Below are 27,079 nucleotides of genomic sequence, written 5' to 3'. Positions count from 1 at the left end.
ACCTATGATAAAGTTGGTTTCCTTATATGTTGTTTAAAGTCACAAAACCTTGCCCTGGTTGGGTAGCTCCGTTGGTTAGAGCATCGTCCCAATACACCAAGATTGCGGGTTTGATCTCCAATCAGGGCACATAAAAGAAGCAACCAATGAGTGAATGAATGAGTGCAACAAAACAAAAAATTCGATTCTCTCTTTCTCTCTCCCTCCCTATCTCTAAAAATCAAGACATAAAAAAAAAAATGTCACACAAGCTATTGATAATAAGTGTGGACTTACTGTATTTGGGTTCTAAACATCTATATATAGGGTTGAAATAAAGTAGTTAAACATATTTAATGTGACAGTATCATGAAGGGTCAAAAATCATAACGTGTAAAAGAATGGTTAAGGTAACTGAAGATATTTAATCTAGAGAAGAAAAGACTTGGGAAACATCTGATAGCTATTTTAAACACTTAAAAGGGCAATCACAGGTGGGAATTACTAGAATTCCTAATACCAATGGTAAAATCTATAGAGGTATACTCTGACTGGATATAAAGGACGATGTTTTAAAACATGACTGTCTAGGAGTGTTCAAGTAGGGTCAGATGACCAGTGATCAGGAATATTTCCTAAGCAGGAGCAAGTAAGATCTGAACCACCGTTCTCTTGGTGGTGTGTGGTGTTCCTCAGTTAAAGAACCACTATAAGCAGCTTCAGGCCAACAACTTACTACCCCCGCCCCCGTGGGCTTGCATGTTGGTTACTCTAAACAGGAAGCTGGCAGGGCAGTAATCCTGGATCCTGGAACACAGTCAGACAGAAGCCTTCCTGCAGATACTCCTTCCAGTTTTCCAAACACCCACTCACATGTGGTCTCAAAAACACCCAGTACCTTTACTTAGCTTTACCCACTTCACAATATGCTCAATATGAGCAATTTGACTCCCAAGCCTAGATCAGGCCTGAGTGTTTCTTGTGAGCCAGTTTTAGGCTAAGGAGCCTTGAGAGTTCGTGGAGGGCAAGCCTCCCTGCCCACAGGGGCCGTGTTGATAGCTGAAGTCGATGGAAGGAGAGGTATCTAAGGAATCCTGGGAGGCAGGTCGAAAGGTCCAGGCCTGGCAGCATCACTGTCCAAGAAGGCCCAGTTTCTATGGTCTATGCCTGGGGCCATCTGTTCTTGGCAGACTTCATTCAAGGGTCTTGTGTGGACCACGGCTAGGGACGGGGCAGAAGGCGATGGCTGGTTGAAGAGAAGCCAGGCCCATTAGTAGGGGAGGACGATTGGAACACAGCATTGAAGTGGTCTCGGCTTTCAAGCTGCATACGGTGGCCCAATGGGGAGGTGAGTCCACGCACAAAATGGATCCGAACCAGCCCTGACTGCCCCCCAGATACGAGCCATCCATAGGAGTCCAGGTTTGGGCTGAAACGTACCTGTGAAGAGAATAGAAAACAAAAGAGAGATGCTCATAGTTGGTGTTTTAGGGTGAGTCCCAGCCGTGAGAGCAAAAAACCTGGCCACAATCTGACAGGATAGGACCATGAGGGGGTGAGAAGACAGTGAACAAAGTAAGTTCTTGAAGATGAGTTTTCCAGAGCTTTTCCCTCCTAAGCCCTCTTGGTTGCTTTTCATCTCCCATTTCACTGATCACAGGTCCAGAGTTGGGAGAAAATGAGAGCGACTGGTGGAGAAGATAAGAGGCGAGGTTCTTACTTTATGAATAGCCTCCAGCTGCAGCCTGTCCAGACAGAGCTGAGCGTGCCCCTCTCCCTCCTGCATCCGCAGCACTGGTTCTCTACGGAGCAGATCATGGAACGAACCCTGGGGAGGGGAAGTGTAATGAGAGACAATGAGCAGCTTCTTAGGTTTGCATCTTTGTGCTGGAACGCTTTAGGATTCCCTGTTATATAAGGACTAAAGTTTTCTACTTTTCCTAGTGCTACACCCATTCTCTTGGGCCAATTTACCAAATCTGTGTCTTGAAAGAGCAAGTAGTGATGGTTGACGGTTTCAGCATAAGTTCGAGCCTTGGGTGGGTTGAGGGCTCCAGATGCAGCAGAACAGTGGTCTTGACCTTCAGGACTATCCTGATACGGCATCAGATCTGCTTTATATATAGGCTAGAAAGGAGACCATAAGATTAGGTCTCATGAGACTGAAGACAAAATGAAAGTAAAGAGAGAAAATTGACTTGGGGCAGGAGAGACTTATATGGAGAAAGGAGTATGTTTAAACAGATTTTCAGATGAACTAGGGTAGGCAATATTATGTGTAACAAGACTTCCGGGGATAAAACCTGTGCAACCTGGTATTAATTTGAACAATTCTGTAGTACTAATTTGGGAGGTCATGTGGATTGGGAACTAATAAATGGTGCTGCCATTAAACACTCATATACGTACAAATCTTCGCTCTACAGGTCGCTTGACAGTTATTGGGTTCAGTGCCATATCAGGCAATATAGCTGCAATGAGCTCCCCGGATGTATCTCCTGCAGCTATTGTCCCAAGCCAGTCGGATCCTGAAAGACTCTAATAAGAAGAGGCAGATTCCTTCAGTTCTGTGAACGGGTAATAACTGCAGTCTCGGGGGAGAAACACACACACAAATGAGGTTATCATAACCCATATCCCTGATGATACAGTTCCCACACACCTATCTTCTTCCGTAAAAAACTACTACCTCTTCCCGACCACCACTAGATGAGTAAATGAATCATTTTCCTGTATAATGAAGATTTCAAAGAGAGGGGCTCACCCAGACAGTGCCTTTTCGAGGAGCAGTGAAGTAGGCCTTGAAACCAAGGTAACCAGCATCAATATAATGAATTCCACAGAGTCCATAACTATAGGAGAAAGAGAAAATGAAACCTTCCTTTTTCTAGATTAGATCCATTTCTTCTCCCCATGTCCTTCCAGAATTCAAACTACCTCACTGAAACAATCCTCAACCCTCCTCTCCCCACACAACAATCTGGAACACTCTGGCACCCCAAACCCTAGGTCTGTCCCCCGAGCTGCTCCTATCCCCGTCCTGCCATACGAGGCATAGCAGTTGTCCTGCGCCACTGTGACACCATTGTAGGGGAGCAGCCAGGCCAGCTCTGTACTCAAGAAGCGCTTGATAGCATTTATTGGTTCATAAGGCCGTCGAAGGTCCCAGAATTTGATTTTCCGATCGCTCCCTGCAGACACTATGAAATGACTGTGGAAAGATGAAAGAGGAGGGAGAAGTTAAAATCTGAACCAGTCTGGAAGAGTCAGCTTAACCCAGCTTCACCTCCCACCTCCACAACTCTCCTATTCCAACCTGTTGGCTTTGCACCACTGAAGGGTACGCACAGCCTGGTCATGGGCTAGGAAACCCTGGAAGGGGTAGAGCTTCAAAGAGCCATCAGAGAGCCGTATCCGCTGCAGGGGCGAGTTAGTGGGAAGGTTCCAGAAAACCACCATGCCTGAGGTAGGGACAGAACATGTAGGTATTAAGGCAGGTTCTCTCTTCCTTGCTCTAATTATTTTATCTTCTACCCTCATATCTGATTCTCTATGAAATGACATAGGGATAATGATTAGCTAGTCCATTCCCTCCATAGTTTAAAGACTCAACCTGATATTTCAGGTCCAATTCTAAGCAACAAAAAAGTAATATCTTAGTCTGGGACCTGTAGTTAAAAGGTTGGTTGAATGCACTCAGTAGCCTCTACTTCCTACTAAATATAAGTAAAGGGATTTTGAAAGAACATAAACTTTCTAAGAGAGGGCTGGCAACCTATAGCCCACGGGCCAAATATAGCCTGCCACCTGATTTGGTAAATAAAGTTTGACTGGAACACAGCCCACCCATTTATTTACCTAATGTCTATGGCTGCTCTCGCTTTACAATGGTGGAGTTGAATAGTTCCAACAATGGCCAAATAGCCCATATAGCATAAAATATTCACTATCAGGACCTTTACAGAAATGTTTGTCAACTCTGCTCTAAGACAAAGAGAATAGGCAAGGAGCCAAAAGCAACAAAATGTAGAGAACAGAAAACAAATGGACCAACAAAAACTAACTTGGCTGACCCAAAACAAGTTGACCCCGACCAGGCTGGCAGAGCAGGGGATAATAAAAAATGTAACTTTGATTAAAATAAAGATAAACTGCTTTGGCCAATATGGCTTAGTTGGTTGAGCATCGTCCTGTGCACTGAAAGGTTGCTGGTTTGATTCCCAGTTGGGGCACATGCCCAGGTTATGGGTTCATCCTGGTACAGGAAACAACCAATCGATGTTTCTCTCTCACATCGATGTTTCTCTCTGTCTTCCTCTCCCTCTAATATCAGCAAAAACATATTTTTAAAAAACCACAAACTAATGAACTGTAGAATTTTAATAAATAAAAATTTGGAAAAATATATGTAGCTAAAACCTCTTCTATACATAAACTCAGGAAATGTAACACCTATGAACCTTACTTTTTTTTTTTTAAAAAAATTATATTTTATTGATTTTTTACAGAGAGTAAGGGAGAGGGATAGAGAGTTAGAAACATTGATGAGAGAGAAATATTGATCAGCTGCCTCCTGCACACTCCCTACTGGGTATGTGCCCGAAACCAAGGTACATGCCCTTGACCGGAATTGAACCCGGGACCCTTCAGTCCGCAGGCCGACACTCTATCCACTGAGCCAAACCAGTCAGGGCTATGAACCTTTCTTGAAGAAAACGTATTGACAGTGAATTACAGCTAAGCAAATTAATAATTCAGCAATGGAGGGAGAGACAGATGAAAGGAGTGGTAGAGACTTGCAATCATTTCAATATAAAATTACAATTAAGTAACTTCGGGAATTAAGGCAGCAAAGCAGCATCAAGTTTCATGTACCTTGACAATGTGAAAATATCACCAAAAGAAACACAATTAGAAGATGGTGGAAGAGATAAGGAGAAGAAACAACAGTGCAATTTCCGTACTCCCCAGCAGAAAGGCTACTGATAGTGTCTGAAAATAAACTTGTCATTTAAAAACGACAACCTAATACCTCCGACTACTTAATGTTATTTATAATTTTTATTTTTCCTTTTTAATCTTAAAAGTATCTTTAAGGAACTAATATCTCTGTGGTAAAGGAACATTTATTGGGAGTTTAGCTAATCTTTCAGCTTCACTTGTCTTTTCTACTACAAAATTAAAGTATAATTACACTTAATACCTTTTCATTTAAAATTGCTATAGTGTATGATCCCATTTTTTTTGATCCCATTTCTTTTTAGCTTTACATATGCACAGAGAACTATATGAAATTATGTTCGTCTACTCAATTATTTTTCTGAGTAGAAACATTCCAATAACTTTTCTCTTTCTTCTTTGTATTTTTTTCATTGCCTGAATATTTATAACTATGTAATGCCCAACACTGAACCAAAAAGGAAGCAACAACCCAAAGCAAGCCTAAGAGCAGTAGCTCCGTAGGTTTTGGTTTTTACCGTTATAGTATCCAGCAGCCAGGTGGTGGTGGGGCCGGGTGGGCATCCAGGCCAGGCTAAGGCACTGACCACACTCAGAGGGGTCTGATACTTGCACAGAACCCACCTGAAGGGTTGCCACACATTGAACCTGCAGGGACAGAAGAGATGGGACTAGGGTTAGAAATACCTATTGTTTGGAATGAAGACGCAAATTAGTGTTCAATCCAACAGGATTGAAATTAGTGTTCGATCCCTCAGAGTTACAAAGCGACTCACTATGGAATCAGTAAGGGAAGCTCTAGAAGATGGAGCCTTGGGTAAGGCATCAGGTTCCTCACTCACCTTATAGATGGCGGGTTTCACTGCATCTGTAAGGAAAAAAGAGCAGAACTGATCCTCTGGATCCAGAAGACCGAGGTCCTAATAAGCCTTGCTCTTAGATCAGCACCCACCCTTTCAATGGTGACGTTCCCTTACACTCTTATCTTTCCACCATCAAATGTACGAGCCCACTTTTCTCTGCCCCAAATTCTTCTTTCCCCCTATTATACCTGATAGTATCCTTTCCATCAGAATGGCTAATCCCTCCACTCTGCTCTCTTCTCACCATTTCCCAAAGAACTTTGCTCTCTGGTTACTCATCCTATCACCTGCATCATTCACTTTCTCTCCTCCTACTGGGCCATTCTCACATTCACACTATTGTCTCCTATCTAAACCAACCAAACACTACCCTGTTACGTGTTCCCCTTCACAGCCAAACTTCCTGAAAGAACTGTCTATCCATTTTGTCTTCACTTCACCTCCCAGTCCCTCCTCAAGCCACTCCTCCACCTGCTCGCCAAATGTGGGCCTTCTCAGGGTTCAAACCACGGTGCCCTCTTCTTTACTCAGTACAGTTAAAAAAACAGTAAATTCAACCAATAGGAGCTGCCTTTACCTGACCCTCCTCTTCTTGCTCATATTCAGCTCTATATTCTCTCCCTGTTTACAACAAAGAGAGTGTGTTTCCATGTATGTGTGGAGGTAAGGACAGGAGAGGCTGAGGACATTAGGAGAACACAGTATGGCAGGAGAGACTGGCCCCATCTGTCAGCCTCAGCCTTTAGCCGTCCTTACACAGCCAATTAACTGTGGCCGCAGAGGAAGAGGCCTGAGAGCAGGGAGAACAGGGAAGAGAGGGAGATAAAGGTAATGTGATGGAAGGGCAGTTATAAGTCTGCAAGAGTACTACTTGTGGGCTGCTGGAGAGAGAGGTCAAGTACAGAGCGTGTGAAGTCGGAATGGAAGGTGTGACTGTGCAAGGCTTTGTACTATAGAGACTGGGCCAGAAGAGTTTCAGGGGAGATGGACAGGCCCTGCAATGTTCTGGCCATGGCTACAGTGGCCTCATTCTCCTTGCTGGGCTACTCACCTGGGGGCTGATGTGCCAGCAGGGCCTCAGGATGGGGCAGACTGAACAGCAGCACCTTCCCATCTGAGCAAGCAAGAGCCAAGAGACCCAGCCGAGGCAGGAGAGGAGCCTAGAGGGTGAGACCAGATCTGTGCTGAGGCTTGCTGCCTTCAGGAGCCTCTCAGAAAACTTCTGAGGTTCTAGTCTCTGAAAATATGATATGAGGTTGCTAGAAAAAAATGCCATCCACCCCTCTCCAAACTCCGTTCCTCCTACTCTGGGAACACCCAGAGCCTTTGTCCTGGCGCTGAGTCCAAGGGCCATCATGTAATCAACTGGGAGGTACCTTCCGAGGGGTGCCTGGAAGTTCCCATGCTCCACTGGGGCAGAACTTGAGGTCCCAGATGCAGCCGTGGTCGCAAGCAATCCCATAGACAAAGTGAGCCCTGTTGCCAGGACTGAGGAGAGAAACCATATGGGGAGAATGGGTAGGAAGAAGGGGGGCCTCGGGCTGCTAGAGCCTGTGTGCTCCCCTAATTTAAACCAATCCAAGTCTCCCCCACAACCCAAACCCGGTCCTGCCCAGTCCCACTCTTCTCTCCTCAGGCCCCCTCCACGGCAGTGTCCCAGCCCCACCTCACCAGCTTTCCTGCTGCAAGGTTCCAAGGCCCCAGAGCTGGAGTAGCCCAGGACCTGAATGAAGTTGGCTCAGTGAATGTGTCTCATTCATGTCAGGGCTGGAGAAAAGGGCCACATACTGCGAGGCTGCTGCCCCCTCTGGCACTGGGCACCAATCCAGAGCCCAGAGAGGTCCCCCTGTGAAGAAGGACACATCCCAGCGCTCTGGGTGTGCTGAGATCGAGCTAAATCTAGAGAAAAGTCAAAGACAGAATGAAAAAAGGAGTTAATAAAAGGTAATGAGAAATTCATAGGTGAATGGATAAATAAGCAGTGATACATCCAGACAAATGAAGTATTTGTCCAAACCCATAGAATGTACACACCAAGAGTGAACCCCAATGTAAACTATGGACTTTGAGTGATTATGCTATACCAATGGAGGTCATCGATTCTGGTGGGAAATGTTGATAGTGGGAGAGGTTATGCATGCGTGGGGGCAGGAGGTATATCAGAAATCTCTATCTCTTCCTCTCAATTTTCCTGTGAAGTTAAATTGCTTTAAAAAATCTAGTTAAGAAAAAGGTAATGAGGACAGAATGGGAACTCCACTGGGAGTATGAACTGGCTTCAGCAAGGGCCAGAATATCAAGAACAGTCTACAGGTGAGAACAGTCCTAACTCACATTTGTATCTTCCTCCTTTCCCTCCCAGTCATTCTGTTCTAGTTCACCTTCAAAGACATCAGGCTGTGCATCCTGGTAACTACAGTGTTCTCTCCACGGCCAGTCTGTCAGGGACTATCTGAGTATAGATGATCTTATAAACCGGTTTGACCCTCAGCCTCCATAGTGTCCTTCCGTCTGGCCAGTAGCAACGAGCACTGCAAACTAGAGGGGACTGACCAGATCTACCCAGGACTCAGACCCTTGGGATCAACGGGACCGGCATCAGGGGAAGAACAGGGTCAATCTGCCTTCCCTTTCAACATTTATTTTTCCTACTTCTGTCTCCTAGAATTAGAGAAAGAGATGCAATCTTCACCTGTTTATGCGGTAGAGTGTGCCATCTTCAGGAAGTCCTTCACGTTGTACAGAAAACAGTGGAGACTTCTCCTCCTGGGGCAGGTAGGGAGCTGCCTCACTAGGGAAGGCAAAGGGAACAACAGCCTGAATTGGGAAGCTTCTCCTTTTCCAGGATTCCCATCATAAATCCAGATCCTCTGTCACCCTTCGTCTCCAGTGGCATCACCACCCCTCCAAGGCTTCAACGACGTCTCTTCAACTTACAGTTCAGATAACAAGTGCCACTTCCAGGCTAACGGAATCCATTCTGCAAACTCCCAGTATGAATGCTTCTGTTCTCGGCTAGAGGGACAGAGAAGCCTTAACGAAGGAAGAGATCAATTCTAAGCAGTTCTGCCCCATAAAACTTTCAGTGATAATGGCCCTGGCCAGCGTGGCTCAGTGGTTGAGTGTCAACCTATGAACCAGGAGGTCACAGTTCAATTCCTTGTCAGGGCACATGACCCCTAGTGTGGGGTGTGCAAGAGGCAGCCAATCAATGAATCTCTCTCATCACTGATGTCTCTCTCTCTCCCCCTTCCTCTCTGAAATAAATAAAAAGATATTTTAAAAAAAGGTTACCAGTTCGATTCCTTGCTCAGGGCACATGCCCCGGTAGCAGGTTTGATCCATGGTAGAGGGTGTGCAGGAGGCAGCCGATTGATGTTTTGCTCTCATATCAGTTTTTTTCTCTCTCCCTTCCTTTCTCTCTAAAAGATAAAATTAAAATAATCAATTAAAAGAAAAACGTTGTGCCCTAACCGGTTTGGCTCAGTGGATAGAGCGTCGGCCTGCGGACTGAAGGGTCCCAGGTTCGATTCCGGTCAAGGGCATGTACCTTGGTTGTGGGCACATCCCCAGTAGGGGGTGTGCAAGAGGCAGCTGATCGATGTTTCTCTCTCATGGATGTGTCTAACTCTCTATCCCTCTCCCTTCCTCTCTGTAAAAAATCAATAAAATATATTTTTAAAAAAAGAAAAACTTTGTGATGATGTGAGTGACCTATTATCTGTCCAATATATGCGCTGGTAGCTGGGCACTTGAAATCGGGCTATTGCAAAGGAGAAACTGGACTTTGAATTTTAAATGGCTACATGCAGCTACTGCCTACCATAACAGACAGCACAGCTCTGAAGCTTTTGCCTTTGGAGCAGTGTCGTTTATTTATGAATGTCTTCAGTGTTCTACCCTGTGAGTGCCCGCCCTCTTTCTCACAGCCCCACTTCTAGATCATTCTGTACACTCCACCACCACCCTTCATCCCCAGGCCCCATTCCCCAAGTCTCACAGGTTCTTGGTGAGATGGAGGCACTTCCAGACAGGAGCCATGATGTGATTGGATAAGCCATTGGGAGCCATGCCCCGGCAGTGCAGCTTCTGCTTCTGGGGTCAAATGAAGAAAGTGTCAAGGAGAGAATTTTATAGCCAGAGAAAGTTCCCAGGACACAGCTTTCTCAGCTTTTACTTTTCTTGGCACAACTTCCCCTCTAACCTTTGCCGTATCAGAATCTTAAAAGGTTTCTGTTATAATCATTACAATGACTTCTCCACCTTCTGCTCCTACTTCTCCATCAAAACTGCAAAATCTGCCTGGCTGGTGTGGCTCAGTGGTTGAGCGTCGACCTATGAACCAAGAAGTCGCGGTTCGATTCATGGTCAGGGCACATGCCTGGGTTGCAGGCTCCATCCCTGAAGTGGGGTGTGCAGGAAGTAGCTGATTGATGATTCTCTCTCATCATTGATGTTTCTCTCTCTCCCTTTCTCTCTGAAATAAGTAAAAATATATATATTTTAAAACTGTAAAACTGTTATATGTTTTTTGAACATTTTCCTTGACGTCTCCACACATTGGATTTAGAAGATTTCCATTTACTTCTTAAAACTCTTGCCCTATGGAGTAGTCTTTCCTTATTCCTCCCATCTTTCTAATATTCCTTTGCTGGCTCTCCCTCCTCTGATAGATTTGGTCTCAGAGACGTTCTGACTTCTTTTCCACCCTCTATACATGCACTCCTGGTCATTTTACCCCATGTCCCAGCATTATACCTGGTTATAAAGTTTGACTACCATCATTACCCATTTATCAAGTTTACATTTTAAACTTGTAAACTCAAACTTCACTAGTTTTCAATTTTCTACAAACTCTAGATCCATACAGTGGTGCCAAGCAATATTAGAGCCTGAGGCAAAAGGAAAATCAGTAATACAGTCCCTGTCTTTATTTAAAATTTGGTATTTTGGTCATTATAAATTTAAATTAATTTTGATTTTTAAAAATGTATCAAAATAGTTATCCTGATTTCTAAGAATTTGATGCTCCCTTAAATGGTGCACTTAAGCCAAGGCACTGGTCCCACATACAATTATGACTGGTGACCAGATGTCCCCAGGATGGTCCACGGTCCACAGGCACTTCCAGCTCAACATGTGAGTGAGCTCATCACCTGCCCATCTTTGCCTCTCCCACGTACCCCACTCTTTCTATCTGGGATGATGAGAACATCTTGGAAATGGATAGTTTTAGTAGTTGCCCAACATTGCGAATGCACTAAATGCCAGTGAACTATACATTTTTAAATGGTAAGTTTTCAGTTATGTAGATTTTACCACAATTAAGCACACACCTTTGATGGCTCCTACTCTCACTCCTTTTATCCTCTCTAGTTTAAACCCCACTTCACCCAAAGCCTTATGCTGTAGCCATAATCAATTTCTGGGAAAACCAATCTCTCTAGCAAACTTCCATCGACCTTTTAAGACCTAGCTAAACTATCGTTCCTTTGTGAAGTCTGAGCAGTTGACTTCCCTCGGCCCCCATATGGCTAACGCATTTTGATCACTCCTGGTCTAGCACTTATCACACTGAACTTTGTGAGGCAGGACTCTGCCTTATTCACATGTGTGTTTCCTAGCTCCCAGCAGATGCTCAATATATGTTTTAGGGTGTTTTTTTTTAATATTCACCGGAGAGGATTCTTTTTCCACTGATTTTTAGAGAGTGGGAGGGGGAGAGACATAGAGAGAGAAACATCAAAGTGATAGAGACACATCGATTGGTTGCCTCCTTGCACATGCCCCAACCAGGTGGAGATCAAGCCTGCAACTGAGATACAATGCCCTTGACTGGAATTGAGCCTGAGACCCTTCAGTCCATGGGTCGACGCTCTAACCAGTGAGCCAAATTGGCTAGGACAGATGTTCAATAAATGAATGAATAATGTTTTTTGTTTTTTTGTGTGTTTTTTTTTTTACAAATATGGAACGCCGGCCTGAACCAATATGCTCAATTAATATTTGACAAAGGAGGCAAGAACATACAATGGAGCCAAGATAGTCTCTTCAATAAGTGGTGTTGGGAAAATTGGACAGATATATGCAAGAAAATGAAACTAGATCACCAACTTACACCATACACAAAAATAAATTCAAAATGGATAAAGGACTTAAATGTACGACGGGAAACCATAAAAATTCTAGAAGAATCCAAAGGCAACAAAATCTCAGACATATGCCAAAGCAATTTCTTCACTGATACAGATCCTAGGGCACTTGAAACTAAAGAGAAAATGAACAAATGGGACTACATCAAAATAAAAAGCTTCTGCACAGCAAAAGAAACCATCAACAAAACAACAAGAAAACCTACTACGTGGGAAAACATATTTGCCAATGTCATATCTGATAAGGTGCCGGAAGCCGGTCCATCCTTGCTGCTTGACACAGTCCCTGCAGGAAAGAAACATCTGCACAGCATATGTTTCAAGGGACCTGGCGTATATAGCATACTGTTCTTAATATGTTTGCTCCCCTTAGCGCTGTGTGTTTTAACCAAGGTCACCTCTCCGAGAAAGGTTGTTTCCCCAGGTAGGAATTTTTCCCTGAAGTCAGGGAGGGGATGAAACTCCTTAACTAAGTGCCAGGCGGGTAGTTAATCACTACAAACAATCATGCTTAAGCTACATAATCTTTACTCCCTGGAATGGAGATAAGAAACGCCCTAACCTTTGTAATAGAAATTGACTGGATTAAAATCAACTGGGATAAATATGGATGTAACAAGACAATAAACAGCAGAACCTCTCTGGAGATCCAGACCAGAACTTGGCTGGAGATCCGGGCTAGAGATCCTGGCTAGGCTGCTGATCAATTGAATGCTGTCTCCGTGTCATTCCTTCTTCGCCGACTCCGTCTACGCCTTTGGGAACCCCTGGACCTGCTGGGGTTGGACCCCGGCAATAAGGGCCTAATCTCCAAAATTTATAGGGAACTCATACAACTTAACAAAAGGAAGATAAACAATCCAATCAAAAAATGGGCAAAGGACCTAAATAGACACCTGTCAAAAGAGGACATTCAGAAAGCCAAGAGACATATGAAAACATGCTCAAAGTCACTAATCATCCGAGAGATGCAAATCAAAACAACAATGAGGTACCATCTCACACCTGTCAGACTGGCTATTATCAACAAATCAACAAACGACAAGTGCTGGAGAGGATGTGGAGAAAAAGGAACACTCGTGCACTGCTGGTGGGAATGCAGACTGGTGCAGCCACTATGGAAGACATTATGGAGTTTCCTCAAAAAACTAAAAATGGAACTCCCATTTGACCCTGTGATCCCACTTCTAGGAATATATCCCAAGAAACCAGAAACACCAATCAGAAAGGATATATGCAACCCATATGTTCATAGCCGCACAATTCACCATAGCTAAGATTTGGAAACAGCCTAAGTGCCCATCAGTAGATGAATGGATTCAAAAAATGTGATATATCTACATGATGGAATACTATGCTGCTGTAAAAAAGAAGAAACTCTTACCATTTGCAATGGCATGGATGGAACTGGAGAGCATTATGCTAAGTGAAATAAGCCAGTCGATGAAGGAAAAATACCACATGATCTCACTCATTCATGGATAATAGAGACCATTATAAACTTTTGAACAATAATAGGTACAGAGGCAGAGCTGCCTCAAACAGACTGTCAAATTGCAGCGGGAAGGCTGGGGAGGGTTGGGGGGCAGGAGGGAGGGGGGTAAGAGATCAACCGAAGGACTTGTATGCATGCATATAAGCATAACCAATGGACATAAGACACTGGGGGGTAGGGGAGGCCAGGGGATTGTCAAGGGCGGGGGGGAAAAAAGGACACGTATGTAATACCCTTTGTAATACTTTAAGCAATAAAATAAAGAAAGAAAGAAAGATGAAAAAAAAAACAAAAATGGAACGCTTGACGAGTTTGCGTGTCATCCTTGCGCAGGGGCCATGCTAATCTTCTCTGTATCGTTCCAATTTTAGTATATGTGCTGCCGAAGCGAGCACTGAATGAATAATCTTATTTACTTACACCCTTAGCCCCTGCAATCTCAACTGTATTTAAAGTTGTTTCTTTCTTCTTTTACCTCTTTTGTCATCATAGTTATTAGGCCAAAGCCTTCCTTCTGGGTACCCTCTTGACCCCCTAATAATCCTATAAGTTCCTTCATTCACTTTCTTGCCCATTCAGTTACCCCTGAAGTGGATCCTCGTGGGGTGCTTCGGGGCACAGCAGGCTCCGGGTCAGATGAGCTCTCACTTGGGACCTCACTTTCCTCTCCATCTTCAGCTTCAACCTTGAGAACAAAGTCTTCATCGCGTGCGGTGTCGTCCTCTTCTTCTCCACCTTGACAGACTGGCTGTTGCCGGATCTTCTTTGGTTTGGTGGGGCTGCTCACCTTGGGGCTCTCGGGACAGGACACTGGAGCAGGCAGGGCTGTTGAGAGCTCTTCAGCCAATTCCTGAAGATACAGGAGTGCCCTGTGGGGTAGGGCAGAGTCAGAGACATACAGACACGGAACAATAGCCCACTTTTTATTTATTTTTGTTTATTATTTTTTTATTAAGAGCCCACTTTTCCAGACACTTGGTTGATTCTTATTGCACTGGATCCTCACAGTGACCCTGTGAAGCAGCTATTAATTTCCCCTTCGCTTCTGATAGATAAAGAAACAGAAATCCAGGAAAGTTAAGTGACTTGGCCAAGATGATTCAGATAACATATGTGGGATCTAAACCAGGTCTTCTGACTTCAAGTCTCAAGCACTTTTCACTCTACCACAGTCAAAAATCACGGATGGCAACAGAAAATCATAGAAAGGTGTGTATATACTGATATATATTGAGTGGTAAAATTGTAATGAAGACCTGAGGGGGGGAATTGTGAAAAATCGATAGGATACAAGGTCCAGAAAGAAAATCCTAGACAGACAAGTTAGCAACAGATTAAAGTTGCCGAGGTAAAAGCCAGAAGATTGCTCAAGTCCCCAGGACCCAGACACCACGCCCGCTCACCTCATCATAGTCTTTTCATCTCTCCAACATCTGACCCACCCCAACCCCCCCACCAAGATGAGCTCCAATCCTTACACTTGGGCAGCCCTTCGGCGGGGTCGTTGCCCAGGTGGGGTCTCAAAGTCCTCAGGGGGCCTCTTTGGAGCTGGAGACTCTGGCTGATCTAGGCCTTTGGACAGCTTCAGCAGTAGCAGCTCTGCCTTCGTTTTTCGACCTCGTTTCTTGGGCATGGGGGTGGGCAGAGGGTTGGATTGATCTAAGAGACCTGGAGCCAGAGGGGCTGGTGGAGGATTAGGTTGTTGGGGCCTTTTGGGGCCTTTCCGTGTCCTACCCCCTCTCTTCCGGCCAGGCTTGGAGGCCCGAGGCTTTGAGACCTTTGACATCTCCGAAGAAAGATCTGTAGAGAAGAATACGTGTCTATGAGATGGGACCAGAGCTCAAACCTCTTTAGAACAGACTACAACATACCCAGGTTTGTTAGACCTATGAACTCAACCTGTTGTCTTTCATCTTAAACTAAGCACAGGGAGAGAAAAAGATGAAAAGACACGGTACATACCTTGCTGTTCCAGTCTGGACAGGCTTTCCTGTTCTGGAAGGAGCTTTTTCTCATCAAGAGAGCCCTCAAATCCAGACAAAGAGGTAGGCAAGGACATCTCTGTGGAAGCCTCTGTCCTGGTTGTTTCTGCAGTGGTCCTGACATCAAGCTGATTTAGCACCTCTGGTCCAGGAGAGTCCACTACAGTCACGTTCCCCACGGGGCCGGCCTCCCCCAGGGCGACATAGCCGACCCCGCAGGTGTCCATCAGCACCCCCTAGAATGGTTGCCCCTGCACACAGACATACAGATGAAGAGAAGGTGAAAGCTATTTGTACTGACTCAGATTTTTCTACTTTCCTCCCCTCACTGCCCCTCCCACAACCAGAAACCTAAGCTTCCTTCAATAATAATTACTAAACATCTTCTATGTCAGGCACTGTTCTAGGAACTGGTGTTATGACAATAAGCAAGACAGACAAGATCCCTGCCCTCATGGAACTTACAGGCTAGTGAAGCTGATAATAACAAACAAATAATACAGCTACCATTTTTTTTAAACACTTGCTATGTGCAAGCACTGTAGTAAGTGCTTTATTTACATTATTTAAAGCTCATAACATTTCTTGTAATGAAACTGCAGTGAATGTCTAGCGCTAAAAGCCATCTTTACAAATATTAGTCAAGGAACAGATTTATTTATTTATTTATTTTTAAATATATTTTATTGATTTTTTTTACAGAGTGGAAGGGAGAGAGATAGAGAGTTAGAAACATCAATGAGAGAGAAACATGGATCAGCTGCCTACTGCACACCTCTTACTGGGGATGTGCCCGCAACCAAGGTACATGCCCTGGACCGGAATTGAACCTGGGACCTTTCAGTCTGCAGGCCAACACTCTATTCATTGAGCCAAACCGGTTAGGGCAGGAACAGATTTATTTAAAAACAAGTAAAACAGTTCTCTTGTGCCCTGTCATCAGTCTTTTACCTGGGTGGGGGAGGTGGGAGGCTTTGAGACAATTAAGGAACATCCTACTACATTAAGAGACTTTTCCCTGCCCTGGTCGGGAGCTCAGTTGGTTACAGTGTCATCCCGATATACCACGTCTGCGGGTTGGGGTTCATTACCCGCCGGTCAGGACACACACAAGAATCAAGCAATTAGCGCGTAAGTAAGTGGAACAACACATCGATGTCTCTCTCAAATCAATATATTAACATATTTGAGAAAAAAAGAGGCTTTCCCCACATTGAAGAATGGATTTTAAAACGGTCATGAATCTTCATTTTCTTCAAACCTAGAAAATCAGCTGTATAACCATGGACCAAAGTCAACTGATGGAGAGAAACAAAACATTGATACCAACCAAAAACCTGAGCAACAAAGAACTCTGCCCAGGGCACAGTTTTCAGCCAGAAAAACCTACTTGCCTGGGTCAAAGGGGGAGAAATAGTTCAAATATGAGGAGGGAACTCCCCATAGGTCTGTATGTGTCTTCAGAATAAAGAAATCATCAGCCTCAGTAGAGAAGTTTGCTAATGAAAACACCATAAGAAATATCGTACAAATTAAAAGTTCACAACAACCTAAGTGGATTATAAATTATAACAGCCAACTCTCTAACTCAGGTGTTAAGGACACACTATAACATCATGTGCTAAAGATAGAATATAACAATGCCAAAGTAAATGGAGGTCAGTGAGAATCTACCTGCATTGTTCTTTGGTAAATAGGAAGCCCTGACAGAACTACTCCATTCAAAATTAGTAACAGCCTGGCTAGTGTGGCTCATTGGTTGAGCATTGACCCATGAACCAGGAGGACACGGTTTAATTCCCTGTCAGGGCACATGCCCAGGTTGCAGGCTCAATCCCCAGTGGGGGGCATGCAGGAGGCAGCCGATCAATGATTCTCTCTCATCATTGATGTTTCTTTCCTTTTTAAAAAATATGTTTTTATTGATTTCAGAGAGGAAAGGAGAGGGAGAGGGAGAGAAACACCAATGATGAGAGAGAATCACTGATCGGCTGCCTCCTGCATGCCCCCCACTGGGGATTGAGCCCACAACCTGGGCATATGCCCTTGACTGGAATCAAACCCGGGACCCTTCAGTCCACAGGCCGACACTCTGTCCACTGAACCAAACCAGCTACGGCCATCATGGATGTTTCTATCCTCTCTTCCTCTCCCTTACTCTCTCTAAAATTAATAAAGCTGAAAGTAAAAAGGTGAATTAAAATATACAGGGAAAATGTAAGCAAAAAGGAGTTTCGATGGCAATAGCAAAGTTGAATTCAGGGGGAAAGGTATTAAATGGGACAAAAAGAAAGTACTTTATAATGAATAAAACTTCAAATCATATAAAATATATAAATATCATAAAACTTTAGACATCAAGTAACATAGTATCAAACACATAAAGCAAAATCTTCAGGAAATGCAAGAACTATTTCTTTCTTTTTTTTTAAAATATATTTTATTGATTTTTTACAGAGAGGAAGGGAGAGAGATAGAGGGCTAGAAACATCGATGAGAGAGAAACATCGATCAGCTGCCTCCTGCACATCCCCCAATGGGGATATGCCCGCAACCCAGGTACATGCCCTTGACCGGAATCGAACCTGGGACCCTTCAGTCCACAGGCCGACGCTCTATCCACTGAGCCAAACCGGTTTCGGCAAGAACTATTTCTTTAATCATTGGCAGTTCAAGCAGGTAAGGACAAAATGTGAATGATTGTTGCCTTCTCTATTGGCCAAGGTCTAGTTGCATAGAACAGAACACTTTCTAGTCAGTTCGAGCTATGAGGGATTTATTAAAGGGTATGAAATGGTTCACAACAGTGGTTCTCAAAGTGTGGTCCCAGAACTGGCAGCCTCAGCATCACTTGAAATTTTGTTAAAATGCACATTTCCAGTCCTATGCCAGACCTAATGAATTAGACACTCTGGGATGGGGCCAGCACTTGTTATAACAAGTCTTTCAGGAGACTCTGATGCACACTCAAGTTTGAGAATCCCCTGCATTGGGAGGGTTGGGGGGAAAACAGTGTGGGAAGAAGTATTTGCCAAATTGGGAAGTTGTGTTATAGCTACTGACTGATGAACCACATGGCCTCTCCTATGCCATGAGGGGATCCACTTACTGAATCAAGAAGCCCCTGCCCTAGCCGGTTTGGCTCAGTGGACAGAGCACTGGACTGCGGACTGAAGGGTCCTGAGTTCAATTCCAGTCAAGGGCACATGCCTGGGTTGTGGGCTCGATCCCCAGTAAGGAACATGCAGGAGGCAGCCGATCAATGATTCTCTCTCATCACCGATGTTTCTCTCACACTCTCACTCTCCCGTCCTCTCTGAAAAATCAATAAAAATACACTTAAAAAAGAAAAGAAAGAAAAAGAAGCCCCTGCACAGCTATGCCTCCATAAACAAGTTGCCTCTACAATCAGAATGTGATCAAGTGAATGGGGAAGACACCACTCTGGCTCCCAAATCCAGAACCTCTCCACTGCCACCATCTGCACCAGGAAAATGCACGCACGCCGGCCTGCCTCTCCCCTCTCTAAGCTCAGGTCCAAGTTTGAGTTCCTTAAGAGCACATGTGATCAGCAAGACCTAGATCACATTCAGAATCTTGGATGGTAGATTTCCAGGGAATGGAACCTCTAGCTTTCCAGGCTCTCAAGTGGAGGTTGCTCTTTTTCTCACACCCCACTTACCCCAGGTTAGAAAGTGGGATCAGTGAATTCTCAGTTCCTCTCCAATGCCACTGCTTGACAAACAGTCCTTCCTCTTCTGCAAAAATCCTGTTCCTTTGAAGCTTGTGACATTCAGCTAAAGCACTGCTAATCGCTCCGCTGTCACACCCTGGACCCTGTCATCACGTAACACCTTTTAACCTCCAAAATCACTAAGACATCCACTATCTGATCACAGCCTCCCATCATTACAGCTCAACTGCTATCACGGTATCTATTCTTCAACCATATCTAGCCACTATTCATTGATCTCTCCAATTTCTCCCTGTGGCAGCAGCCACATCCAATCTAGCTTAGATTTCTTTAATCAGACTCTATTGGCATTATGAACTTCCTTTCTTTCTGTCTTTTGTTTCACAGGTGTGGCAAAACTCGAGCCTTAGATGAACCAATCATCCACCTTCTTCATTGTGTGCATCTAAGCTACTCAATCACACTTCCTCTCTTAGTCACTCGACACCCTCTCTCTCCCAATGTCTGATCCCCTGGTTCTCAGCAGATGACTTTGCCTCTGGTTTCTGAAACACAACTTAAAGCCATTAGATGGGAAATACCTCGATTTCTTGCAAAGTAGCCTAATCCTCCCTGCATCCAGACTCCTCCCTCATCCACTTTCTAAGGCCACACCTTCCACAGCGTTCAAGCCCCATTTTCTGCCTTCTTAAGGAAACTAGTCATTTATTCTTTTCCTCTCTATGGGCATCTTCCAAAAAGCATTGATCTCTTTTTGTTTTTTGTTAATCCTCACCTGAGGATATTTTTTTTCCATTGATTTTTTAGAGAGAGTAGAAGGGACAGATGGAGGGAAAGAGAGAGAGAGAGAGAGAGAGAGAGAGAGAGAAACATCAATGTGAGAGAGACACACCGATTGGTTGCCTCCCCTACATGCCCTGACTGGTGCCAGGGATCAAATCTGTAACCCAGGTACGTGCCCTTGACCGGGAATCAAACCCGAGACCCTTCGGTGAGCAGGCCAACGCTCTATCTACTGGGCAACACCAGCCAGAGCCAAGGAGCATTTAAATGTTTACAATTCGCATCTTAACACACAAATTATCCTTCAACCCACATTCCTCCTCCAACTAATATGTTCCTCCTCCATCTCACAAACTTTTGAAAGAGTTGTCTGCCCTTACATTTTAATTATCCTGCTTCCTCCTAACTAGGATATTGCCCCCGCCTCATCCCTGAAGCTAAAAGTCCTCAGTAATTGCTGCCAATTAATTCAATTCACTTCTCAGTCTTATTGAACTTGACCTCTCAGCAGCACTGAAGCTACTTACCATTACTTTCTTGAAACATTGTCTTTTCTTGAGAAGAAATTCAAGTGCAGTAACCTTCCAGATGTTCCTCAATCTTTTACAATTGTCTCACTCACAACTATTTGGCAGCTTTTTTGCACACTAGCCTCTTTTGTGTTTCCAAAGCATTCAACTTAGTTTGCGTCCTTTTCTTTTTTACAATTATTTTTATAAAACTTTTAGTTGATACAGAATACTTATATGTAGAATACAAAGGATAACAATAAAATACCTGTGTATTTGCCATTTTTCAACTTAGAGATAATTCTTTCGTACTCAAATGTGTTTAAAATTTAAATATATAACACAATAATCTGTACTAATAATGCAAATTGTCTGGGATGCCGTCACAGTAACGACCTGCCGGGAGCCGGTCCATCCTTGCTGTTTCAAGGGACCTGGCATATATGGCATACGGTTCTTAATATGTTTTCTCACCTTCTTGGTGCTGTGTTTTAACCAAGGTCATCTCTCCGAGAAAGGTTGAATCCCCAGGTAGGGATTTTCCCCTGAAGTTAGGGAGGGAATAAAACCCCTCAACTAAGTGCCAGGCGGGTAATTAATCCCTTTAACTACGAACAATCATGCTTAAACTACATAATCTTTTCTCCCTGGAATGGAGATAAGAAACGCCCTAACCTTTGTAATAGAGATTGATAGGATTGAATCAACTGGTATAAATACAGTTGTAACAAGACAGAAACACTCAGAACTTAGAACAGAATCAAGAAGACAGAATCTACACGTAGCCTAGAGACAGAAGAACTTTGCTGGAGAGAGCATGCCGGAGGATCCTGGAGAGGGACTGGCCTCGGAGCCTAGAGACAGAGCCTAGCGGGAGAACATGGCAAGGGATCCTGGACTGAACCTGACTACAGAGATTGGCAGGAGAACCTGACTGGAACCTGGACACTGAACCTGACTGGAGAACCTGAACAGAACCTACCTGGAGACCCTGACAAGAGAACCCGGCTATGATGATCAACTGAACTCAGCCTCCGTGTCATTCATTCTTCGCCGACTCCGTCCACACCTTTGGGGACCCCTGGACCTGCTGGGGTTGGACCCCGGCAACGACCGAACAGCAGGCTGCGTGGGGCAACCAGGCCGGCAGGGGGGTCAGTGAAGGGCGACCAAACGACTGAACTGTGTGGGGCAACCAGGCCGGCAGGGGGCGCAGTTGGGGTGACCAGGCTGGTGGGGGGGCATTTGGGGGTGACCAGGCCTGCGGGGGGGGGGGGGCAGTTGGGGGCAACCAGGCTGGCGGGGGGGGGGTGGCAATTAAGGGTGATCAGGCAGGCAGGCAGGTGAACAGTTAGGAACCAGCGGTCCCAGATTGTGAGAGGTATGTCCAACTGCCAGTTTAGGGATGGGGCCTAAATCAGCAGTCAGACATCCCTCGAGGGGTCCCGGATTGGAGAGGGTGCAGGCTGGGCTGAGGGGACCTCTCTCCCATGCACAAATTTCATGCACTGGGCATCTAGTATAAATATAATGACATACCAACTAACATAAACCGGTTCGGAACCCATACAATGACTCTTGACAAGCATTCAACTCAACTAGTGGAGGCAGAGCTATCAGGCCTATTTGAGAAAAGCCTATGTAGCTTCCAACATTCAGTGTGCCATGGGCATCAATCTGTATGCTTTACAAAGGAAATGGAGAATGTCAGTTAAATGGACATCGGCCACGAGAATTTCTATACTACATGTCTTAAAGATTTTCTGAATCAATACGTGTATATTTATCTGATTCTTCTTGGTTACTATATGGTATTCTATAGAATTATAGTTTATTAGGTATTTCCCATTTAAGGACAACTGGGTTATAATACTATCACAAACAATAACTGCAATATATATTCTAGTACAGATCTCTTCATTAATGAAAATTATTTTTCTAGACTGAGCATCTGAAGTGAAATTCTATATTCCACACTGACCAGGGCTAACTCATAAACTTTAACTTCAGTTTAGGAAGAACATTATAATCAAAGTTAAAAGAAATATTTGCAACATAATAATCAGGTTGAAGGGTATGCATATTTTTAAATTAATAGCCCAGCCAGTGTGGCTTAGTGGTGGTTTGATTCCCAGTCAGGGCACATGACTGGGTTGTGGGCTCAATCCCCATGTGGGGCATGCACGAGGCAGCTGATCAATGATTCTCTCATCATTAATGCTTCTTTCTCTCTCTCCTTCTCCCTTCTCTGAAATCAATTTTTAAAAAAATAGTTCATCAAAACAAAAACCAATTTATAGTCCCACTAATTATACATAGCCATTTTACCAAACCCTTGCCAATCTGGTCGGTGAAAGAATTCCTCCATATTTTATTATTTTTATTGACCTGATAATTGAAGTTAATTCCTTTTTAAAAAAAAATATTGATTTTTTACAGAGAGGAAGGGAGAGGGATAGAGAGCTAGAAACATCGATGAGAGAGAAGCATCGATCAGTTGCCTCCTGCACATTCCCCACTGGGGATGTGCCTGCAACCAAGGTACATGCCCTTGACTGGAATCAAACCCGGGATTCTTCAGTCCTCAGGCCGACGCTCTATCCAGTGAGCCAAACCGGCTAGGGCAAAGTTAATTCCTTTTTATATGTTGGATATCTATGTCTTTCATGAACTGCCGGTACATATAATATGTCCATATTTCTATATGGCAAATTGATGTTTTCCTTATTGATCTGTGGAGTTATGCTGCTTATGTTACAAGTACTTACTTTTCTTTTAACTTTGTTTATAACGTTCTTCCTAAACTGAAATAAAATTTTATGAGTTAGCCTGGCTGGTGTGGGTCAGTGTTTAGAGCATCAGACTGCGCACAGAAGGGTCTTGGGTTTGATTCCCAGTCAAAGGCACCTATTGGGTTGTGAGGTCCCCCTACCCCGGTCAGGGCAACCAATCATTGTGTCTCTCTCACATTAATGTTTCTCTCCCTCTCCCTCTCCCTCTCCCTCTCCCTCTCCCTTTCTCCCTCCCTCCCTCCCTCCCTCCTTCACATTCTCTCTGAAAAGCAATGGGAAAATATCCACCGGTATTAACCAAAAAAAATTTTTTTACTTTTATGAGTTAAATTTCTCAACCTTCTCCTTTATGGCTTCTGTTTGTTTTGTGTCTTAAAAAGGCATTTTCTGCCCTAGCTGGTTTGGCTCAGTGGCTAGAGCATCCATCTACAGACTGAAGGGTCCTGGGTTCAATTTCAGTCAAGGGCACATGCCTGGGTTGCAGGCTCAATCCCCAGCAGGGTGTGTGCAGGAGGCAGCCAATCAATGATTCTTTCTCATCATTGATGTTTCTCCCTCTCCCTTCCTTTCTGAAATCAATAAAAATATATTTTTTAAAAAGGCATTTTCTACCCCACTGACATAAACATATCCTATTTTATTTTCTTCTAGTACTTTTTTCTTAATATGAATATCACATATAGCTTTTTAGTTTGTCCTGAATTCTCTTATTATAAGATATATGGGGTATTTACTTATTTCATATCTATCATCCATGAAAGTTTCATAAGATAGGAATCTTGCCTATCTAGAACCTGCTATATGGTAAGTGTAATAATTAACCTTCGTTGATTGCATGACTAACTTCTCAAGGTACAAAAGTCCCTTTTACTTTTTTTAAAATATATTTTTATTTATTTCAGAGAGGAAGGGAGAGGGAGAGAGAGAATCATCAATGATGAGAGAGAATCACCCACTGATGCTTTACCGGAATCGAACCCGGGACTCTTCAGTCCGCAGGCCGATGCTCTATCCACTGAGCCAAACCAGCCAGGGCACAAAAGTCCCTTTTACAGATACACTGCTTTAAAAGGCAGCAGCAGGATACGGTGGTTAATTTCCATTTATGATTTCACAAAACAAATTTTGGACACAAGTGAAGGGTGTTTAGTAAATGTAGACTAAATTAATTTACAGTTTATAAAATTTTACATTTGCACCCCAACTTGTCTGGTTTCCAAGATACTCCAGGCTGCCTGCCTGACCTCCTCAGTGAAGGAAACTAACTAGATAACACTGTTCCTCACACATGGAATTACTTGAAACTCACTGTTTGGTCTAACATACCATTTCCCAAAGTTTTGGTACAACTGGTGGTATGCAAAATTATTTTAATGGTATAAAAATGAACAATTTACTCGACTGTGTTTTTATTTTAACTTGTATGAAAAACTAGAACAAGCCCATGAAACTTCATGGGTTCATCTATATTGCTTAGAGACTAAAGCACTTAAACTTTAAAAATGAATCAATTTAAACTCTTAAGAACATAACAGTACAGTTGGTAAGAATGATGGCAAAAGTGCTAACGGCACAGGAACGACTTAAGTTTGCGCAACAATGTGCCGCTGGGCGAAGAGGCTTGGCCATCCCCTGCACCACGCTACCCGAGTGCTGGGTGGGGTTGCCGTCGTCATCTCTGCCTCCCCAGCCAACTCGCCCCGGGAGAAACGGGCCCGACCAGGAAACCTCACTGGCCCTCGACTGCGCCAATGAGGTTGCAGCGCGCGGGGCACAACCCCCAAGGTTAGAGGAGCCGCGCGGAGGAAGAGGCAGGGACACAGCGGGATGAGGAGGCTGACCCGGGCGCCCGCCTGCTCCCGCAGCCCGGGGCGTGGGGGCAGCTTTCCGCATAGCCCGTGCCCGCGGCCAGCCCTGAGCTCTCTAAGGTCGAGGACTACGGTCGGTTCGCAGCGTCGAGGGGGGTCATGTAAGCAGCGCCCAGGCCAGGACACAGGATGCTGTGTTGCGGACACCGCGTGAGTGAAGAAGGCAAGACCGCGGTTTGCAGAGATGGGGGATGCACTCTTGCCACGGCGGGTAAGGAATTGGGGAGCATAATGGTTTCTAGAGCGGCCCAGGGGCTGGAGGTCGCGATGCTGTCTGTGCAGAGTGGGGATAGCGGAGCCAATATTTTAGCGCCACCGAACAAGGAGGAGGAGTAATCGTGGGGCCCCCCGCACACCCCACGGCTGTACACTCACCCTCACCAAAGTCCTTCCGGAAGTCCAAGTTCGAAGATGGCGCCGCCCGTCTGGTCGCGGATTTATGACGTCACCCTGTAGCTACTCTTCATTGATGGCCCATCCCGGCCGCCGAGGGTAGTGCACAAGGTAAACACGTGAGTTCGGTTGGGAGTTTGTGCCAGAGAGTTTTCTGTTGCACTATGTATTCCACAATGCAATGCGGCGAGCGCTCCCGATCCCTTCCCGAGCCGGAGCAGCTCCTGGCTCAGCAGCGCCGAGGCTGCTGCACGGCCTTCTGGGAATTGCAGTGTCTGAAGGTGAGATTGGCGCCTGCGCGGTGACGCTCGCCGCGCCCACTCGGTTCCCACGCGGCGTCTCGGGGACTTGGGTGTGCTGCTGTGGAGTGCGCTGCTGTGCAGTGCGCTGGGTTTCCTTCAAGACGGCGGGGCCCCTGGCGGCAGGGCCAGGACGGGTGTGAGCATTCACCCGCGACGTTGGAGCCAAAGACAGAGACCGGGAGACAAAGGAATCCGCGAAGCGGGCGCCAGGAGGCCGCGGGGCCCCGCCCCCTCCCGCAGATGCGGCCGCCAGTGAAGTCCAGGGTGGACCCGAGAGGGAAGGAGCGGGAGGAAGGCCTGACGTGGGGACCCGGCGCGAGTGAGACTCCGGCTTGGACATGGGCCTTGGTTTCGGCTTTGCGCTCCCTCACTAGGAGCTGGGATGCGGGTGAAGAAAGAATGTAGTGAATTCTGCCCTTTCCCGAAGCACTTAAAGCCATACAGTTTCACGGGTCTCCACAGACAATAGGAGAGTTTAGATGTATGAAGACGTGGGAGGGGTGTGTAAAACCTTTTTTCTTCCCCAATCTGTGGACGAAAAGGAGCCACACGCTAACCTGACTAACTCAGGGAAGGCCTGCTTGGCGGCGTTGCAAACTCAGGAGACTTAAAGTAACCACAAAGGATGGCCTGAAATTAAAACCTTTAATTACAAAGTAGTTGATAGTGGGTAGTCGTGTCTTAGGCCAGTATCCTCCTTGACAAAGATCAACTTTGATCTTTACTGAGCCAGCCTATTTTTGCATCTAAGATAACATAACTGGAATATCAGGGTAACTTGTAACTTCCCTTTTTCCGGAACCCTTGGGGCGAGGCCAATGCACCAGGGTGACAGGGCAGAGACCACAAATTCCCTCCTTATTATGTTAATTGTTGACTTAAATACCCTGCACCCACCTGTGTAAAGGAAACATGTCTGTCATTTTACCTTTTATCCAATCTCAGAGGTTTCCCCTCTTTTGCTTTCTCCTGCCTCCCTAATCTATCACCAGTGGATTTCATGTAACCCACTTACAGCTCCTCTTTTGATTGTAGTGTATAGAACACAATGAAAGACGGCCGTTCTCTGGATCACTATCAATATGTTGAGATTCTGCTTTCTGGCAACTGTCGAGAGTTGGCTCAAATAAACTCACAAGAATTCTTTACAGGTTTGAATGTTTTATACATTAACAAATCTCACCTATTGAACCCCTTGCTTACATAAAACATTTAAGGAAAGCATGGGAGAAACTAGCTAAGATTTTTTTTAAAATACATTTTTATTGACTTCAGAGAGGGAGAGAGAGCTAGAAGCATCAATGATGA

At 44.9% G+C, this 27,079-nt stretch overlaps 1 protein-coding gene and 1 non-coding gene across 4 annotated transcripts; both read right to left on the bottom strand.

The window, feature by feature from the left end:
• Positions 1 to 384: 384 nt before the first annotated feature.
• Positions 385 to 26,244, bottom strand: GTF3C2 (general transcription factor IIIC subunit 2). Of its 3 annotated transcripts, none has more exons than XM_059660287.1 (19): positions 25,452 to 26,244; positions 15,411 to 15,681; positions 14,927 to 15,248; positions 14,032 to 14,317; positions 9,802 to 9,896; positions 8,739 to 8,834; positions 8,494 to 8,592; positions 7,473 to 7,700; positions 7,178 to 7,289; positions 6,853 to 6,961; positions 5,781 to 5,806; positions 5,457 to 5,586; positions 3,296 to 3,440; positions 3,029 to 3,190; positions 2,744 to 2,831; positions 2,389 to 2,517; positions 1,954 to 2,106; positions 1,700 to 1,807; positions 385 to 1,419 (listed from the first exon to the last, which is right to left on the bottom strand). In XM_059660287.1, the coding sequence occupies exons 2-19, from the start codon at positions 15,655 to 15,657 to the stop codon at positions 1,201 to 1,203; spliced, it is 2,754 nt and encodes a 917-aa protein (XP_059516270.1). In that variant the 5' UTR covers positions 15,658 to 15,681; positions 25,452 to 26,244; the 3' UTR covers positions 385 to 1,200. The 3 variants fall into 3 exon arrangements, with proteins under 3 accessions (XP_059516270.1, XP_059516271.1, XP_059516272.1); XM_059660288.1 differs by having other exon boundaries at positions 8,739 to 8,816; XM_059660289.1 differs by lacking the exon at positions 1,700 to 1,807.
• On the bottom strand, positions 13,737 to 13,843 carry LOC132214140 (U6 spliceosomal RNA). Its single transcript, XR_009448217.1, has one exon. It is a non-coding gene; the product is annotated as a U6 spliceosomal RNA (small nuclear RNA).
• Positions 26,245 to 27,079: the final 835 nt, after the last annotated feature.

The sequence above is a fragment of the Myotis daubentonii genome, chromosome 12, assembly GCF_963259705.1.
Source record: "Myotis daubentonii chromosome 12, mMyoDau2.1, whole genome shotgun sequence".
Lineage (NCBI taxonomy): Eukaryota > Metazoa > Chordata > Mammalia > Chiroptera > Vespertilionidae > Myotis > Myotis daubentonii.
Note: the sequence above shows the minus strand (reverse complement) of the source record. Positions and strands in the feature narration are given on the sequence as shown.